At 39.2% G+C, this 18,794-nt stretch overlaps 1 protein-coding gene across 1 annotated transcript in view; it reads right to left on the bottom strand.

Annotated features, from left to right (window-relative positions):
• Positions 1-229: 229 nt before the first annotated feature.
• The window catches only part of ccdc138 (coiled-coil domain containing 138), a 109,482-nt gene continuing 90,917 nt past the window's right edge, over positions 230-18,794 (bottom strand). The window contains exons 12-15 of the mRNA XM_043691782.2: positions 17,826-18,018; positions 12,319-12,495; positions 2,773-2,911; positions 230-1,774 (exon numbers count right to left, since the gene is read on the bottom strand). Coding sequence (XP_043547717.2) covers positions 1,594-1,774; positions 2,773-2,911; positions 12,319-12,495; positions 17,826-18,018 — 690 coding nt within the window. The 3' untranslated portion in view covers positions 230-1,593. The remainder of the gene's footprint in view (positions 1,775-2,772; positions 2,912-12,318; positions 12,496-17,825; positions 18,019-18,794) is intronic.

The following is an 18,794-nucleotide window of genomic DNA, read 5'->3' as shown; positions in this document are numbered from 1 at the left end:
TCTGTTCTGAATCATCTTGGCAGCAGTACCAGCATTAAGTGAATGCAAATAATGTCAAAGCAGACATGTTCTCTCACAGTCATCCTACAAAACTTTACATCTATTGAAGTGCTGACATTATTAGCAAGACATGTACCATGTCTTCTTTCATAAAATGACAGAGGGACAAATTAGACAGCTGTTTACTGATTTTAAATTTGTAGCAAAAAAAACAAACATTCAAAATATTTCCAATTTACTTTTATTGATACTGAAAATACACTGTGTGTTTTACAATTTAAAAAATCTATAAACTTTGGGTTGGAAAACAATTGAAAAGCAAATCTATTTTGAACTTCCCAATGGTTCAGAGTGCAATTGCATCAAATAGAGCATTGATTACATAGATTTTGAAAAGGAGAAACTTCCAGTTCTTGATTGGCATTTGGTTAACTGATTTTAGCCTGGAAAGCAATGAAACATTGCTCTTTGTTGTTCAAGCAGCTGTGAACTGGCATAAATGATGAAAACCAGAGGGAGAGCAGGAAAATAAAATTTAAATGTATTCCCCAATTTTAATACAATATTGAGAATTTATTTCACACACAATAACCTAATGCAGCAACTACATTTAACTAAAACATTTTGAGCAATGAAATAAGAAGTGATTTTACTTTTGACTGTAATAGTTCAAGAAGGTGGCTCACTTTTACTTTCTCAAGTGCAACAAATGGCTGCCTTGCTAGTGATGCGCATATACCGTGATGTGCCTTCCTATGTCTTTCAGAAACATTTTAATGTGTTCGACATATGAACCATGTTGCATCATAACGGCTATAATGTAGACTAATGTAGCTGCCATTTTGCATCAGCAACATTGACAAATAATCAAACTTTTGTTTTTGTTGCATTAGTTGAGGGAGACATGTTGGTCAGTAGACAAGGATAATATTATGCTCTCCTCCATCCTCAACAGGCAAACAGAAATGTGATTTAATGCCCTATGGAAAAGGTAACAACTCTTCATTTGGTGGGTACTGCATGTCAGCACAGATGTGTTTCTAATGAGAATCAAATCTACAGTTGAACTCAAGAGGTATAAATGATAACAACTTTCTTACTGGGGCAGAATTGAGACAGAAGGGCTGCATTCCAAAGGCTTTGTTGTAAAGTTTTCATTGTCCCAGGAAAATAGAATTTTTCCTACTGATTTAGTTGCATTAAAAAATACATACTCTAACATAAAGGTAAAGGTAAAGTTGCCAAAGCCTTACAGGACCTCAGGGCTCCTCTCTTATTTGAGGGTCGACTGGTAGTGGTTTAACCTGGGGATCACCACACCTCAGACAAGGGGAAGAGGTTCAGAAGTACAATCTTACTTGGTAACCTCAGCCAGAGTGGGAAATTAAACCAGGTTGTTTGTATTACTCTGCATCGCAAACCAGCCATCCAACCAATTGAGCTAACCAACCACCTCTAACTTACTCTAAAGTATAGTTTTGTCAAATGTTGACTACGATATTTGTAACTTATTGATAATTTAGAACCACAGTACTTACGAATGATGATAAAAGTACAAAAATCAGCAGTTTTTAAGACTATATTGATAATTATTTACTGATTTGATTGGCTGTTGCCCAGATCACTGCTTAAAGCAGTGCCTTTAGTCATGCCTAGGTTAAACAGAATGGACTGCAAGTTGACAGCCAGGAAAGTATGCTTTGGATCTGTCGTCCTATGTAACTCTTGAATCAGGATGTGGATTGTAAACAATTCAAATAGTTTCTTATTGCTCCTGTAAAAAAAGTATACATTTCAATTAGTCACTCTGTCTAACAGTATTTAAGCAAGTTGTGTGAGTGGGCAAACACATAGCAGATGGAATACAACATGAATAAGTGCAAAATTATATACTTTGGTGTGACAAATAGAAAGAGTATTATTTAAGTGATGAAATATTGGGAAGTGTGGAGGTACAAAGAAATTTGTACACCAGTCAATGAAAGCAGCTGGGCAGGTGAAGCAGCAATTAGAAAGGTGAACGGCATATTGGTTTTCATTTCAAGAGGACTTGAGTTCAGAACAAGGGACGACTTATTGCAGTTATATAAGGTAAAATTGCCATAGTCTTAGAGGTCCATAGAGCTGCTCTATCATTACACAGAGAGAGAGGGAGAGAGAACTGGTGGTGAGCTTAACCTGAGGGTCACTCTGCCACAGGCAAGGGGAGAGGATAAGAAGAGTCCTTCATGGTAAACTCAGCCAGTGCAGGATCATACCTGGATACTGCATGAAATTTTGGTCTGCCTACATAAGAAAGGATATGTTTGCCATTGAGGCAATGTTTCCCTAACTGGTGAGTCTAGCACCTGGGGACGCAGACTCAGGATGTGGGGTAGACCATTTAGGACTGAGATGAGGAAACCTGTAGAATTCTCTGTGGAGGCCAAGTCACTGAACATATTGAAGAGACAGATAGTCTTTCAGATTTTAAATGTATCAAGGGGTATGGAGACAAAGTGAGAATATTACATTGAGTTAGAGTATGAGCCATTATCATATTGAATGGCAGAGTTGGCTCGAACTGCAGCAAGATATCTAAGCTGTTTCACACATGGGGATTCAAGAAGCAATTCATTTATAGTGACGTAGATTTAAGTGTTAGTGCTAAGTATCTCAAAAGTATTCAAGAACAAATAAAAGTCAAGTTAAATCATCCAAAGTTAATTTTGAAATTATATTTTGTACATTGGCAACATTTCAGTTAAGTCAGCAGGATGTAGTTTTCCGTACTTTATTTTAGAGAGTTTCTGTAGGATGACGCTGAGTTTCTCTATTAATTGTACCTCCAGTTTAGAGTTTCTCAGAAGCATAGAACAAGTGAGGAACCAGGTTTCATTGCTGCATGCCTGAAGAAAATGCTGCAAATACCCTGCGTGAAAACAAAGAGAATGTGATATTTAAATAATGAAACACATTTCTTGTTTCATTTCATCAAATATTTCTAGTTGCAGTGATTCTACAATTTTTCAATTGTGCAAATCTGCAAAAACTTTCTTCTCTCTTTTGTAGTGCAAGTTGACTATTTCAGCTAAATCATCTGCTTCTATTTAGTGCCAGTTCCTTATTTTGGGTTTATGGTACATAATTGAATTCTTCTGTCTGCCATGAAATTAAGCATGGCATTTGCATGAATTCAAAATAATTTTAAAAACTTGATTTATAATTGAAGGGAAATAGCTGAATGTATTGCAAGTGTTCTTACGAAGATTCTGGTACATCTGTAAAATATTACAAACCAACTTAAACCAGATTTAAAAACAAAGTACTGCAAATGCTGGAAATCTGAATTAAAGAGAAAATGCTGGAAGTACTCATCAAATCTGGCAACATCTGTGAAGAAGAAATGGGAGTTAATAGTTAAGGTCATGGGCCTTTCTTGGTACTGTTGGCATTGATAAAGTGTGGAGATAGAAAAAGCACAGCACGTCAAGCAGCATCAGAGAAGCAGGGGAGTCAACTTTTCAGGTCGGACCCTTTCAAGGAGCTGTGAAGGCTGGGAATGGACAGGGGTAGGTAATGGGTGGAATGCCCAGCATCTTCCTTTCGCCACATATATTGTCAGTCTGGGAAAAGTGGCAGATAGCCCACCTACCCAAACTAACTGAACCATTTAACCAGCCAATTCATTACCCCTTCCAACATCTAATGGCATTTTATCAGTGCTTCGGGTGGCCTATTGGGAGACCAACAAGCAGATGTCTTTCAGCACTCTGTCTCATGAAGCCTAATATCAGCCATGGCTACTTCCACAGAGCAGCATCTTCTGTCCTCAATGATGCCCATCACTGCCACATATTGAGGCATTGACTTGCCCCAGTGTGACAAACCATACTTACCTCTTCCTGAAGATGCAGCCCAACCATGGTCACCACTAATAGTGCACTGCTGCGTGACCAGATCTATTTTTGACAGGTTTTGGAGCAGAGGAACGTGGCTGTCCTTAATAGGGGTGGCAGCCACAGCAGCAGCCACTTAATTAATGCAATGCTGGTTTGCAGACTACTGCAGCAGGTTTGCCTCCAGCTTTTGTTCTCTGCCACTTCCATAAAATCTAGCCTATTAACAATTCAAAAATTTGACATCTCAATGGGTAAATGGTATTGATTCATGACTCTCCTGAAATTAATTTAGCACAAATCAGGAATTAAGTAGCATCAGCTAGACTGGTAGTGAAGACACCTTCATAACTGAAAGAGATCCAGGCTATACAGAGAAAAAAAAACATGAACACAAGAGCCACAATAAAACTGTATCTATGATCAAAGGTCAGCAGCCGTGACCACACTTACAGAAGTGCCACTATGGACAAAAATTGTATTGTGGTGCCATTTCGGTGAGCTTACAGCATTACCGAAAATTTCAGAACTTATGTTTTCTCGAAATTTTGTTTATAATTACTAAAAAAAATTGCAAAAGTTGGAAAGGCACAAAATTCAGTTTTATACTAATAATTAACAATAGAATTCAACAAAATAACATTAAATAACATTAATATGACATTAAGCAAAATAACAATTTAACACAAAGTTACAAAAAACATGAACATTAAACACTAAATAAATAACACATGAAATACCATCTATACTCAAGTAATAGTCGATCTCACATAAAACCCGACACCCTAGTTTTGGCCAAATAACCTGGAATTTTCCATATATCTTGTGTAAAAGTTGACACTAGTCCTTCACAGATAACAGATCAACGTTTATTAACCAGTGCGCCGGCCATCACATCCTGCTCTAGCTTTCCAGTCTTCCGGTTGTTCTGCTCCATTCCCGGTCTTCCAGTCTGCTGACTGTTGTGTTCTGCTCTGGGTTTTCAGAATTAGCATATTTATTTCTTTTTCTTTATTCGTTTAGAGGTCAATTGGGCTTCTGCTAATGATACGGTATGAATTTTGACGGGCACGAATTTCAGCCCCTCAAAAGTAGTATCCATGTAATAGTCAACCCCATAAATTTAACTTTAAAAAAATAGTTTAAAAAATTAACTATTACTCAAGTATATATGGTACTTTGTTTCACCTAGGTTTCAGAATACAGGAGGTGACTTTGTGAGTCTTTGCTGCCACAAACTTTGACATTGCTTGTAACAAATCTATATTTCCACCAACATCATTCTTGATCAACAACATGATCAGCAATGATAGCCTGTTGTCTCCCATGTCAACTGCAAATGGAACATCAACTTAGAAAGGACTGGGTTGCTGCTGCCAACAAGATGTGTGGTGTATGTTTCAGAAATTGTAATTAATTTAGTTGTTGTTCAGGCACTGTTGGTCTTCTTGAGCAAAACTGAATTTGTTAGACAGTATAGCGCAGTACAAGCCCTTGGGCCCACGATGTTGTGATCAGCATTTATCTCAATCTAAGATCAATCTAACTTGCCCATCCCTCAATTTATTGCCATCCATTTGCTTGTTCAGCAGTCGCTTAAATGTCCCTAATGTCTCTGACTCTACTACCACTGCTGGCAATCCGTTCTAAGCACCCACTACTCTCTGCGTAAGAATCCTGTCTATAACCCTGTATCCAGCATTCAAATTTGACCTTCCAAAATTACTTACTTCGCATTTGTCCAGTTTGAATTCCAGCAAAACTTTGCGGCTCTTAAACTCAATCCCCCTATTAATGAAAGCCAAAACACCATAAGCCTTCTTAATAACCCTATCAACTTGAGGAGCAACTTTGAGGGATCTGTGTACATGGACCCCTAGATCTCACTGTTCCTCCACACTGCCAAGAACCTTGTCTTTAATCCTGTATTCAGCTTCCAAATTCAACCTTCCAAAATGAATCACTTTGCATTTGTCCAGATTGAACTCCATTTGCCACTTCTCAGCCCAGCTCTGCATCCTGCCAATGTCGTGTTGTAGCCTGTAACAGCCCTCAACACTATCTACAACACCACCGACCTTTGTATCATTGGCAAACATACTAACCTACCCTTCCACTACTTCATCCAAGTCATTTATAAGAACTATAAAGAGCAGGCGCCCAAGAACAGACCCCTGCGGGACACCACTGGTCACCGATCTCCAGGCGGAATACTTTCCATCCACTACTACTTGCTGTTTTCTTTCGGCCAGCCAATTCTATATCCAGACAGCCAAATTTCTGAATGAGCCTACCATATCAAATGCCTGTTAGAGGCACAGTTGAGATAGCCAAGTTTTCCTGCGAGGTCAAAGCATTATCAAAGCTTGAGCCATATGTCAATGCACAACCAAGGATCTTACAATACATGATTAAAGTTTGTCAGGAAATTGTGCATGTTATATCGAAGGCCTCAAAGGTTCACATATTGATTCACTTGTGTAAACTGTTCTTCACTGGACATACCCAGAATGTTTATAAGCTAGTCAACAAAATAATTTTGAACTTAATTTCTGGATTCTTAATTGTTTCATCTGCATATTCTTGACTTTTTTTTTCCAACACCAAGGTTTTTAGGTATTTCTTAGTTAACATCAGAGCTCCTGCTTTCTAAACTTCTCTGCAGTTTACATTACGGCTGCGAGGCAAATTTTTAAAGTGGGTTCCTACAATAATTGCAGCATTTTTCCAGTATTGTATGCTTCTGTTTGCCACATTGTCTAATAAAATGATTCCATACCATACCATACCACATTGATGATAAGAAACTTGAATTCAGTCAATTGACATACAAGGGTGCGCACTTCATGATGTATATCAACATCCACTTTCTCTGATTCAGTCAATGCAACAAAGGCATTGTAAACCTTGTTGTTGCATGTAAAAAGAGCTTTAATGCTGTCAGTTCTGCACTTGCAGCATGTATCAAATAATGACTTATGTGAAATTCACACGATCTGGTAAGAATCTTCCAACAGTAAATTCAGGCAGAAAACAGAACTGTTGCAGAAACTTTCTCTCATGGACTTATGCCCTGTTTTGAAATCAGTAAATTCTAATAATCACCATGCCTTCAAAGTGTCAGGGAACCTTACAGTGAAAGATATCTTTTTAGAATGGCTCACATCAGGAATGCTGTCTAATGCAAGGAACTGTTCTTGGCTATCCCCACCCTTATAAGAATGTCTTGCTGCACTTCCTTTGCCAATAATGCAATTACCTCATTCTGGATTGTACTTCTGTAGTGGTGATCAGTCACCTCCCTGGAAAGTATGCATTGCAAATGTTCCTTCACTACTTTGATGTTTTTGCCAGTGACTTCATCAAACCCAGGACCTTCTTGTTCTTCACTATGAGAAGTCTGCCAGATGAGCTTGGAAAATCATGCTATTTTTAAATGATGAATTATACGCCTCTTTAAAATGTAAGCAATATATATGGGAGCATAAAATTGCAAAAGATTAGGAGAATGGTAAAACTGTGACAAGTGGATTTCAGTGCAGGCAAATGTGATCATCAGAACAGAGTACTTTTTAAATGGTGAAGAGTTGGAATCATTGAAGCTGCAAAGAGGATTTGGATTTCATGCATCTAAAGTTTCGTAAGCAGTTCCGGGCACCACGCCTTAGGAAAGATATATTGGCCTTGGATGGAATGAAGGTAGATTTAACAAAGTATTACCTGGATTCCAAGGATTATATTTGTGGAAATTTCACAAAATAGACTTGTAGGGCTGATTCTTTTAGAGGTCTGAGTGATATGACCTATAGTGAGATGTGTGGCAGAAGCAGACATCCAGCATGGTGAGGAGAAAGTGAGGACTGCAGATGCTGGAGATCGGAGTCGAAGAGTGTGGTGCTGGAAAAGGGCTTATGCCTGAAGAAGGGCTTATGCCCGAAACGTCGATTCTCCTGTTCCCTGGATGCTGCCTGACCTGCTGCGCTTTTCCAGCAACACATTTTCAGCTGGAAAAGCACAGCCAATCAGGCAGCATCTAAGAAGCAGGAGAGTTGACGTTTTGAAAATAAGCCCTTCATCGGGAATTTGTGGGTCCCCAAGGGGGATGAGAGATAAATGGAAAGTGGATGGGGCTGGGGGAAGGGAGCTTGGTATGCGATAGGTAGATGAAGCTGGGGGTGAAGGTGATAGGTTGGAGAGGAGGGTGGAGCAGAAAGGTAGAAAGGAAGATGGACAGGTAGGACAGTTCCAGAGGGTGGTGCCAAATTGGAAGGTTGGATCTGGGAAAAAATAGGGGGAGGGGAATAGGGAAACTCGTAAAATTCACATTGATCCCATGTGGTTGGAGGGTTCCAAGGCGGAAGATGAGGCATTCCTCCCCCAGGCGTTGGGTGGCTAGAGTTTGGCGGTGGAGGCGGCCCAGGACTTGCATGTCCTTGACGGAGTGGGAGAGGGAGTTAAAGTGTTCAGCCACAGGGCGGTGGGGTTGTTTTGTGTGTGTCCCAGAGATGTTCCCTGAAATGTTCTGCAAGTTGGCATCTTGTCTCCCCAATGTACAGGAGACCACATCAAGAGCAACAGACACAGAAGATAACGTGTGTGGAGGTGCAGGTAAATCTTAGTTGGATGTGGAAGGATCCTTTGGGGTGTTGCTCGGAGGGGAGGGGGGAGGTGTGGGTACAAGTTTTGCACTTCTTGCAGTGGCAGGTGAAGATGCTGGGAGTGGAGAGTGGGGTGGTGGGAGGTGTGGACCTAACAAGGGAGTCGCTGAGGCAATGGTCTCTCCGGATCATAGGTAGGGGTGGGGAAGGAAATATATCCCCGGTGATGGGGTCTGTTTGGAGGTGCCGGAAATGGAGGAGGATGATGCGATGTATCTGGAGGTTGGAGGGTGGAAGGTGAGGGCCAGGGGTAATCTATCCTTGTGCGGTTGGAGGGGTGGGGTTCAAGGGTGGAGATGCAGGAAGTGGAGGGGGGTGCACCGGCGGGCATTGCTGATCATGTGGGAGAGGAAATTGCTCTTGTTGAAAAAGGAGGCCATCTGAGATGTCCTGGAGTAGAATTGCTCCTCCTGGGAGCAGTGAAGGCGGATGAAATGGGAGCAAGGAATAGCGATTTTACGGAGGGGGAGTGAGAGTTGGGGGAGGAGGTGTTGTCCAGGTAGCTGTGGGAGTCAGTGGGTTTGAAGGAGATGGCCGTGTTGAGTCAGTTGCCGGAGAAGGAGACTTAGAGGTCCAGGAAAGGGAGGGAGTTGTCCGAGATGGTCCAGGTGAACTTGACATCAGGGTGGAAGGTCCTTGTGATATTCATGAACTGCTCAAGTTCCTCGTGGGAGCATAAGGTAGCCCTGATACAGTCAGCAATGTAGTAGAGAAAAAGGTGGGGATGGTGCCAGTGTAACTGCGGAAGATGGACCGTTTCATGTATCTGACAAGAGGTAGGCATAGCTGTGGCTCATGCAGGTACCTGTGCCTACCCATTTGGTTTGAAGGAAGTGGGAAGATTCGAAGATCATCAAAATTTATATTTCCTACTTGGAATCTTTTTCACGAAACCTCATTTTCACCACAAAACTCTCCCAAGCGATGGCACTGTGGGTGGTTACCCACATTGTTCAACCATAATGTCAGCTATTCAGATTTTGGTTACCATCATATTTGAAAGGGTCATCTAATTGGTTTTCCCCTTCCCCCATGGCTTACAACTTTCTCCCTTTCAAGTATTTCTCCAATTCCCTTTTGAAAGTTATAAACTAATCTACTTGACCATGCATTCAGATAGTGGATATTCTGAAAGATAATCATTAATTTTCTGGTAGTTTTTTTCAATATCTGAAATAATACCCTCTGGCAATGAACCTTTCTGCAAACAGCTACTTATTTACTTTAACAAAACATTTAATTAATTTTGAACACTATCAAATCCTCCACAATCTTTTCTCCTCAAAGACAATCTCAGCTTCTCGAGCCGCTTCAATTAACTCTTCCCTGGTATCTGATAAATCTCCTCTGTACTCTATCCAACGCCTTCACATCTTCCCTAAAGTATACTGCACAGAATGGGACACTAGCTGAAGCTTATGCAGTGAAACAAAGTTTAGTGCAAGTTCCTGGTTTTTGTATTCTACGCTTCCATTTCATAAAGTGCTGTGATCCTGTTACAGACTATTGAAGTACAAAGAGAAAGTCCAAACATCCTGCAATTAACCGGCAGAACAATATCACCCAATTTCACACTTTTAATTAAAAATCTTCACTGTATAGAAAAAAGTAAACAAGCAGATACCAGTAACTTAACAAATTAACTTAAAAAGACTTGTGTTTTCACTCGTTTTATTTCTTACCTCCCTTTCACGAGTTCCCTTATCTTTCAAAATGTTGAAGTTAATTCACTTTTCCTGGGAATAACACAAAAAAGTATGCCCAATTTGGAAGTTACTTTACTTTTCCTTCATATTCCAGTTATTCCTCCAAGCTAAGATTCTGTGGGGTTCTTCCATTAGCTTTTTAGCGACATGATCTTTACATTTACAAATCCTGTGATTGTGAACACATCTGTTGCGTTTCTAGCTTCTTTATGCAAACAGGCCAATCCAAAACAAGCACAATAAACTTTATGTAGGTTGATTACTTTGAGAACTGCAATTTATATACATTCGTATACAGGTATCCCCTGCTTTTCGAACGTTCACTTTCCGCAAATTCGCTTTTATGAAAGATCTACATTAGTACCTGTTTTCACAAATCCGAAGAGGATCTTTGCTTTTATGAAAAACAGCGATACGTTTTCCCATATAAATCATACACTTCCGCTTGATGCTATTTTTGACTTACAAAAGGATTTCTGGGAATGCTCTACTTTTGGATAGCGGGGGCTACCTATACAAGATAATTCAATATACAGTACAGCTCAATAACTCAGTCTAACAATATCTACACCTAGTAGACTGCTAACCACATGCTTCCTTACATTCTGATTTCTCAATGACATGTGCAAACGTTTGCATCTTCTCTGAAATTGACATAACAGTTTTTGAGTTATGTGAAATATGAACTCTTAAATGATGAACAGAGATGTAAACGTCCATATGAGATTGCTTACTAATCTTCTCAGATGGTATAACCTTCCTGAGATCTGGATTTATTACTTCAGCATTCTGTGTATTGTCAGAGTGCTGATTATTTTCATGGTGGTTTTCCATAATTTCAGTTTCAGTTTGAGTATGTTCTAAATGCAGCTAGAATGCTTTGCCCTGCATCAGCATTTCTGAAAACTTTCCCCTCAACTGGCAAAATTGACAGGCGTTTGGTTGATGAGCTAACTTTAGACCTTATTTTGACCAGGGTGTAACTTTGCAATTCTCCAATCTTCAGGCACCAGTCCTGTATCTAAGGAGAATTCAAAGATTATGGCCAGTGCCTCTTCAATTTCTTCTCTTACTTCTCTAAATATTGTTTGATACATCCCAGTTCATTCTGCAAACTTACAAGCTGTAAATGCAACCACTTTTCTACCATCTTGTTGCCTTTTTTTTAGTACATCAAGTGTCTCATCTTTCAACATGACAGTAGGTTGCAATGGACTAAAATTGAAATTTTTCTGCCTACTAGCTAGGACAAAGAAATATGGTTGATCCTTGCTATTATTCACAAGGAAGGGTAAAAACAAAGGAACACAGATAGTTTTGATATCTGGTCAGGTGTAATTAGATTGCCTACCAAAAGATTGAAGAACAATTTGGAGAGGCAGTGGCACTATGCTACATTCACTGGGCTAACAGTCCAAAGTCTCAAGCTAATGCTCTGGGAACATGGGTTCAAATCCTATCATGGTAGATGGTGAAATCTAATTCAATAAAAATCTGAAATTAAAAAGCAATGGTGACCTTGTAACCAATGTTGATTTTGCAAAAACCTATCTGGTTCATTTAAGCCCCTTTAGGGAATGAAACCTTTTTATCTTTACCAGGTCTGAGCCACATGTGATTCCAGACCACAGAAATGTGGTTGACTCTTAATTGAGAATGCAAGCCACACAGATCAATGGGCACAGAAAGGGTGGGCAATAAATGCTGGTCCAGCCAGCAAAGCCCATGAACAAATAATTAAAGATAACACTTAAAGACACACACAAAAGGAACAATATCTAATTCAGGTTACAACCAGAGTATGTTATCACACAAGACAAGTGTCTATTCCTGAATACAAGACTCGCGAGACTTGGGGAATGACAGCACTGTTAAATGCAAATATCTAAGAGAGACAGAAAATCTATTAAAATACCTTATATTGTGGTATCTATTCTGAATTTTATGTGGAAGATGTTATTAAATAAAAACACATTAAAAAAAAGACTGCTGGTGAAACTCAGCAAATATGCCATCATCTGTGGAGAGAGAAAGAATACAGACCTGCAGGTCTTATGTTCAAATATAAATACTCACTTGACTCCACTGTCATCTGTAGAATGATATCAACAGCATTGTATAACAGGCTCTTATTAGAAGGTTTCAAGTAACAAAGAATAATCTGCATAGCCCGGTACTTCAAGAACAAAGCTTTGCCATCATCTGTCTTCAGGTCGTTAAAAATAACGTCAAATGCTTGAGCCAGATAATCAACTAGTAATAGAAACATATTAATTAAAAATATTATTCTCTACCTACGATGCCGGTGAAAATTATTTGTTAGAAAAAAAGTACTCTACCTGAAATATTACACAAATAAATAAAGTAAAGCAAATATGAAGTGAACTAAAATAATATATCACAGATGAATAAGCTTGCCTTTGCTGTAAACAGTTTAACCATTGAATCTTCAAGGCTGTTGCATTATTAAAGGGCTAATGATAACAAAGAAAATCATTAGGGAATGCAAAGTACAGTGGAGAAATGAGATTAGAAGAACTGATAGGGAACATGAGAGGATTCCAACTGAGAAAACAGCTTTTTTAAGTAGATTAAAGTCAAAGAAGGTGCAACAGCTGAGGGACGAAGGAGGAAGTCTGACAGTGAAAATGAAAATTGTTATAAAGTTGAAGGTGTGTACTGTACCTTTAAGTGAGAATAAATGCTGTTCTGAACTGAGAGCTTATACGCTGTGTATATGACTAGATGGCAGTCCCAGAGTGTACTGGAAAATTGAAAATATGTAACATCTGGCTGGGAAATGGATCCCTGAACTTTGGTTGCTGTTCCGACAACAATTCAAATTTAACTAATCAGTTTAACGTATGCTCCAGGATACTAAAACTGAATTGAGTTTCAATTTATTGTTTTGCCAACATCAAACTAACAAGATGATCCGGTGTTGAGGGGTATAGAGATGTGGACATTTTGAAAATTGGTCAGAAAGCAACTGCTGCAGAGAGAGAGAGAGAGAGAGAGAGCTAATTGCCCATCTAACATCTTGCTCACCAAGAAATTAGCAAAACACTGTCTATCAGCTATGAAACATACTCATACTAAAAACGAAGCAGCCAACCCTGGGAGATCCACAGCTGGAAGAGTGAAGACACAGAAGAAGACGTGACTGTGATTTTGAATTTAAGTTGATGTAATTTTAATGTATCTTATGAGGGTATTAAAACTAGCAGAAGGGCACTTTACCTGAATGCTTGTCGCATTCGTAACATGGTTGATGAGTTAACAGTACAAATATTCACAAATGAATATGATTTAGTAGCCATTATGGAGGCATGGTTATAGGATGGTCATGACAGGGAGTTAAATATCCAGGGGTATCAGAATATTTGGAAGGACAGACAGGAAGGTAAGGGAGGTGGTGTCATTCTGATATGCAAGGACATCAGGGTGGTGCTGAGAGATGATATAGGTTCTATGGAGAATAAGGCTGAATCCATTTGTGTGGAATTTAGAAATTCTAAGAAGAAAAAGTCACTGATAGACATAGTCTGTAGCCTACCAAATAACAAAATCACATTGGGGTGAGCAATAAACAAACAAATAACTAATGCCTGTAAAAATGGTATGGCAATTATCATGGGGGATTTTAATTTACATGTCGATTGGTCGAACCAGATTGGTCAGGGTACCCTTAAGGAGGAGTTCATTGAGTGTATCCGTGATAGTTTTCTTGAACAGTATGTAATGGAACTGACGAGGGAGCAAGCTATCCCAGAACTGGTCCTATGTAATGAAACAGGAATAATTAATGACCTCATAGTTAGGGATCCTCCTGGAAGGAGTGATCACAGTATGATTTATTTTAGAATACAGATGGAGAGTGTGAAGATAAAATCCAATCCCAGGGTGTTGTGTTTAAACAAGGAAGACAACATTAAGATGAGGAGGACTTGGATGAAATAGACTGGAAACAAAAACTTTATGGTGGGACAGTTGACAAACAGTGGAGGACTTTCAAAGCAATTTTTCAAAGTGCCCAGCAAAAGTATATTCCAGTGAAAAGGAAGGACTGTAAAAAAAGAGCTAATCTGCCATGAATGTCTAACGAAATAACAGAGGCTATCAGATTGAAAGAGAAGGCATACAAAGTGGCCAAGATTAGCCAGAAACTAGAAGGTTGGGAAAGCTTTAAATGTAAACAGAAAGCCATAAAAAGAACTATAAAGAAAAGTAAAATTCAACATGAGAAAAAAACTAGCACAGAATATAAACACAGATATCAAAAGTTTCCATAAATATATAAAATGAAAAATAGTAGCCAAACTAAACTTTGTTATTTCAGAGGATGAGAAGGGGTATTTAGTCATGGGATGTGATGAAATGGCTGAGGCATTGAAAAGGTATTTTGTGTCGGTCTTCACAGTGGAGGACATTAATAACATGCCAGAAATTGCCAAGCAGACGAAAGTAGGTGAGGACCTGAAAACAATCATAATTATGGAAGAGGTAGTGTTGGGCAAGCTAATGGAGCTAAGAGTACACAAGTCTCCAGGCCCTGATGGAATGCATCCAAGATACTAAAAGAGATGGTGGGAGAAATAGCAAGTGCACTTGTGGTAATTTTCCAAAATTCGGTGGCCTCTGGGGCAGTTCCAGCAGATTTAAAAACAGCAAATATGATGCCACTGTTTAAAAAGGGAGATAGATAAAAGATGGGGAATTACAGACCAATTACTTTAACTTCTGTAGTGGGGAAGATGCTTGAGTATATTATCAAGGAAGAAATAGCAAAGCATCTAGATAGCAATTATGCTGTTGAGCAGGTCATGCTTAACTAATCTTTTGGAATTCTATGAAGACATTACGAGCACTGTGGACAACGGGGACCCAGTAGATGTGGTGTACCTAGATTTCCAACAGGCCTTCAACAAGGCGCGCACAAGAGACTGCTACATAAGATAAAGATTCATGGCGTTACAGGTAAAGTATTAGCATGAACAGAGGATTGGTTGACTAACAGGAAGCAAAGGGTGGGGCGAAGTGAGTGGTATTCTGGTTGACAATCAGTAACTAGTGGTGTGCCTCAGGTATCAGTGTTGGGATCACAACTATTCACAATTTACATAGATGATTTGACACATGTAGTGTGTCAAAGTTTGCAGATGACACTAAGATGAGTGGCAGAGGACTTTGAAACCTTGCAGAAGAACATAGATGCTTTAAGCGAGTGGGCAAAGATCTGGCAGAAGGAATACAATGTTAATAAATGTGAAGTCATCCATTTTCGTAGAAGTAATAGTAAAATGGACTTTTACTTGAATGGTAAAGAGTTGCAGCATGCTGCTATGCAGAGGAACCTGTGTCTGCAGATACAACAGGTAATTAGGAAGGCAAAAGGAATTTTGTCCTTCACTGCTAAAGGGATTGAATTTAAAAGCAAGGAATTTATGTTGCAGCTGTATAAGGTGCTAGTGAAGCTACGCCTGGAGTACTGTGTGCACTTTTGATCTCCTTACTTGAGAAAGGAAGTACTGGCCCTGGAGGGGATGCAGAGGAGGTTCCCTAGGTTGATTCTGGAGTTGAGGGGGTTGGCTTATGAGGAGAGACTGAGTAGACTGGGATTCAATTTGTTGGAATTTAGAAGAATGAGAGGGGATCTTAAAGAAACGTACAAAATTATGAAAGGAAGAGATAAGATAGATGTAGAGAGGATGCTTCCACTGGCAGGTGAAACTGGGACACGAGGACATGGCCTGAAAATTAGGGGGACCAGATTTAGAGAATTGAAAAGGAATTTCCTCATTCAGAGTGTTGTGAATCTATGGAATTCCCTGCCCAGTGAAGTAGTTGACGCTACTTTAGTAAATGTCTTTAAAGCTAAGGTAGATTTTTTTTTTAATAATTAAGGAATTAAGGGTTATGGTGAGAGGGTGGGTGATGGAGCTGAGGCCACGAAAAGATCAGTCATGAATTTATTGAATGGCAGAGTAGGCTTGAAGGGCCAGGTGGTCTACTCCTGCTCCCTGATCTTATGTTCTTCTTGGAACCGCTTATTGTTGTTATTGAGTTGGAGACAGATAGTAAGCAGTTAAGAGAAAGAGGGACTTAGATTTAAGAATAGTTTTTATTTAATGTACACGTTTAGAGTTAGAAAATAAATTGATGTTATGTTCTTTAAATAGTGGAATTTGGGAATTCTCTGTCATTCATATTTTAACAGATTACGAGTTGAGGCAAGGCGAGTTTTTCTGGTTGTTTGATTTAATTAACAGAAAAGGTCATAGCAAGATGTAACAGAAAACTTGAAAAAATTATTTAAATTTATTTACAAATGATAGTGCCTCATGCTCTTCTTTTAAAATGTCCCTTAAAACCCAAATCTTTCATCAAGATCTCTTATTTCAATTTTATTGAGTCTGCTCATTTCTCTTCCATGTTAACAAAGCAACTCGCAGGATGTTTCTAAGCTAAAGACACTGTATGAAGACAAACAGCTGTTGTATTGGTTTGAATGTGCAAATAAATAAAGCTATAAAAAAGGCCAGCAGGCCTGTAACATTTTAGATATAACAAATAGTAGCACAGACTACACGAGTAAAATAATAATACAACAAAGAACAAAGAAAATTACAGCACAGGAACAGGCCCTTTGTTCTTCCAAGCCTGTGCCAATCCAGATCCTCTATCTAAACCTGTCGCCTATTTTCTATGGATCTGTATGCTTCTGCTCCCTGCCCACAATATTCATGCACAAAAGTTGGTTAGGCCACAACTAAAGGGCAATGTCCAGTTTTGGGCACCCTATGATTGAAAGGACATTAAAGCCATGAAGCAAAGTCATTGGGAAACTGTATTTTTTAAGAGAGACTTATGATACTGGAGCAAAAATAGAAATTAGTGGAGAAACTCAGCAGGTCTGGCAATACCTGTAGAGAGAGAAACAGAGTTAATGCTTCAAGTCCTGTGACCTTTCGTCAGAAGAAATTGAAAGTTTTTTTCACTGGAGCTGAGAAGCTTTAGAGTAGGTTTTTAAGATATGATGAATAATTATGCAGTGAATAAAAAAAGGCTATTTCCTTTAATTGGGAGCCAGTAACAAAGGATCATCAATTTAAAACTATCACTAAAAGAAAATGAGAGGAGAGGAGTTGGGACAAATTTCTTTCTGTAGAAGGTGGTTTGAGCATAAAGTACTCTTTCCACAGGGGCTGGTTGTGGCAGAGATGTTTGCAATTTTTAAGAGAAAATGTAATGTATATTTGAAGCAGAAAAAAAATCCATATTTATGTGGAAAGGGAGAATTTGTTTTGGATTACTCATGCAAAAACTTGACACGTCCTGTCTAAACTATAAATGTTTATGGTTCCAAGTGATTTTTTTTCTATTATATTCTAAACATTGAATTTAAATTAGTTTATGAAGTCTTGCATGATAACAATAAATTAGACCCTGAACTTCCTAGCGTTGTCTCTGTATTATGGATCATCCAGCTGTCCATGAAAGAAGACAAAAACAATGTTTTGATTTGTGATTCCCAAGTTATAAGAATAAAACAAATTTCACTGTCATTAAAAGCTTCTGCAAACCTTGAGTAATTGTTTTGAGGATGCTGAGGGCTGATAAAAATCGAACATTAAGGTCAGAGCTCCTGAAGAAAGCAGAAGCCTTAGGTTTGGGTTCTGCAGCAGACTCCAAAAAACCCTCCAGCTCTATCTGAGTTACTGTTCCTCGGAATAATTCTTCTCCTACTCTTCGCAAAGTTGAAGGAATCATCCTCTTCTAGAGTAAAGGTGCAGTTGTTACAAATCACTGTTAAACATTAAACATTCCAATATTAATGTTAGTAACAATGGACGAAATGTCAACTGGAAATTAGCTGTGTCAATTTTGAGGAGTTTCATGGAGCATTTCTCATTGTGAGCATAATTCATGCTCTTCTCTGCAGCTTTCCTCATTAGGTATGCACCATGTTTCTATGGCACCCCACTTGGACTGTGGTCTGCTCACCAGTAATGGAAGTACTTACTCCTGTCAGGATCTCCTGCCGCTGCCAAGAGATTTAAAATGCAATTGTGTGCCAGTCAAATGCTGTCAGTGTGAAGCTACTGTTCATATTTCCTTTGGATGGAGAACTAACCCAGTGGTGGCTGGGGAAAGCAAGTTAGCTCTCCACTTTGATGACAAGGACTTGGAGGCCCTGGTGAATCAGGTGGTGAAGAGGAGGGATGTCATCTTTTCTCAGGACTGCCAGAGAAGACCATGGCACCAGATCATGCCAGCAGTATCTCTACATACCATCCATATAAATGCTGTTTCCACAGTTTTGGGAAATGTTCAGCAATGTGCCAAAAACATGAATGACTTTCTGTGCTCCATGATGGTAGGTGCTACCATCTTCTCTCTGCTACTTTATACTCACTCTAATGCTGCTCTCACCAAGGTTCTCAGACCACCATTCTCACTATTGCAGCAACATCTTTCTGCACTCTCTCTCTCTCTCTCTGCCCAACTAATAATCCTGCATGCGCTTTGCAGTGCTTACTCAATCACTCAGG

The sequence above is a fragment of the Chiloscyllium plagiosum genome, unplaced genomic scaffold (assembly GCF_037043375.1).
Source record: "Chiloscyllium plagiosum isolate Xiang-an unplaced genomic scaffold, Cpla_swu_hap1 HiC_scaffold_6, whole genome shotgun sequence".
NCBI lineage: Eukaryota > Metazoa > Chordata > Chondrichthyes > Orectolobiformes > Hemiscylliidae > Chiloscyllium > Chiloscyllium plagiosum.
Note: the sequence above shows the minus strand (reverse complement) of the source record. Positions and strands in the feature narration are given on the sequence as shown.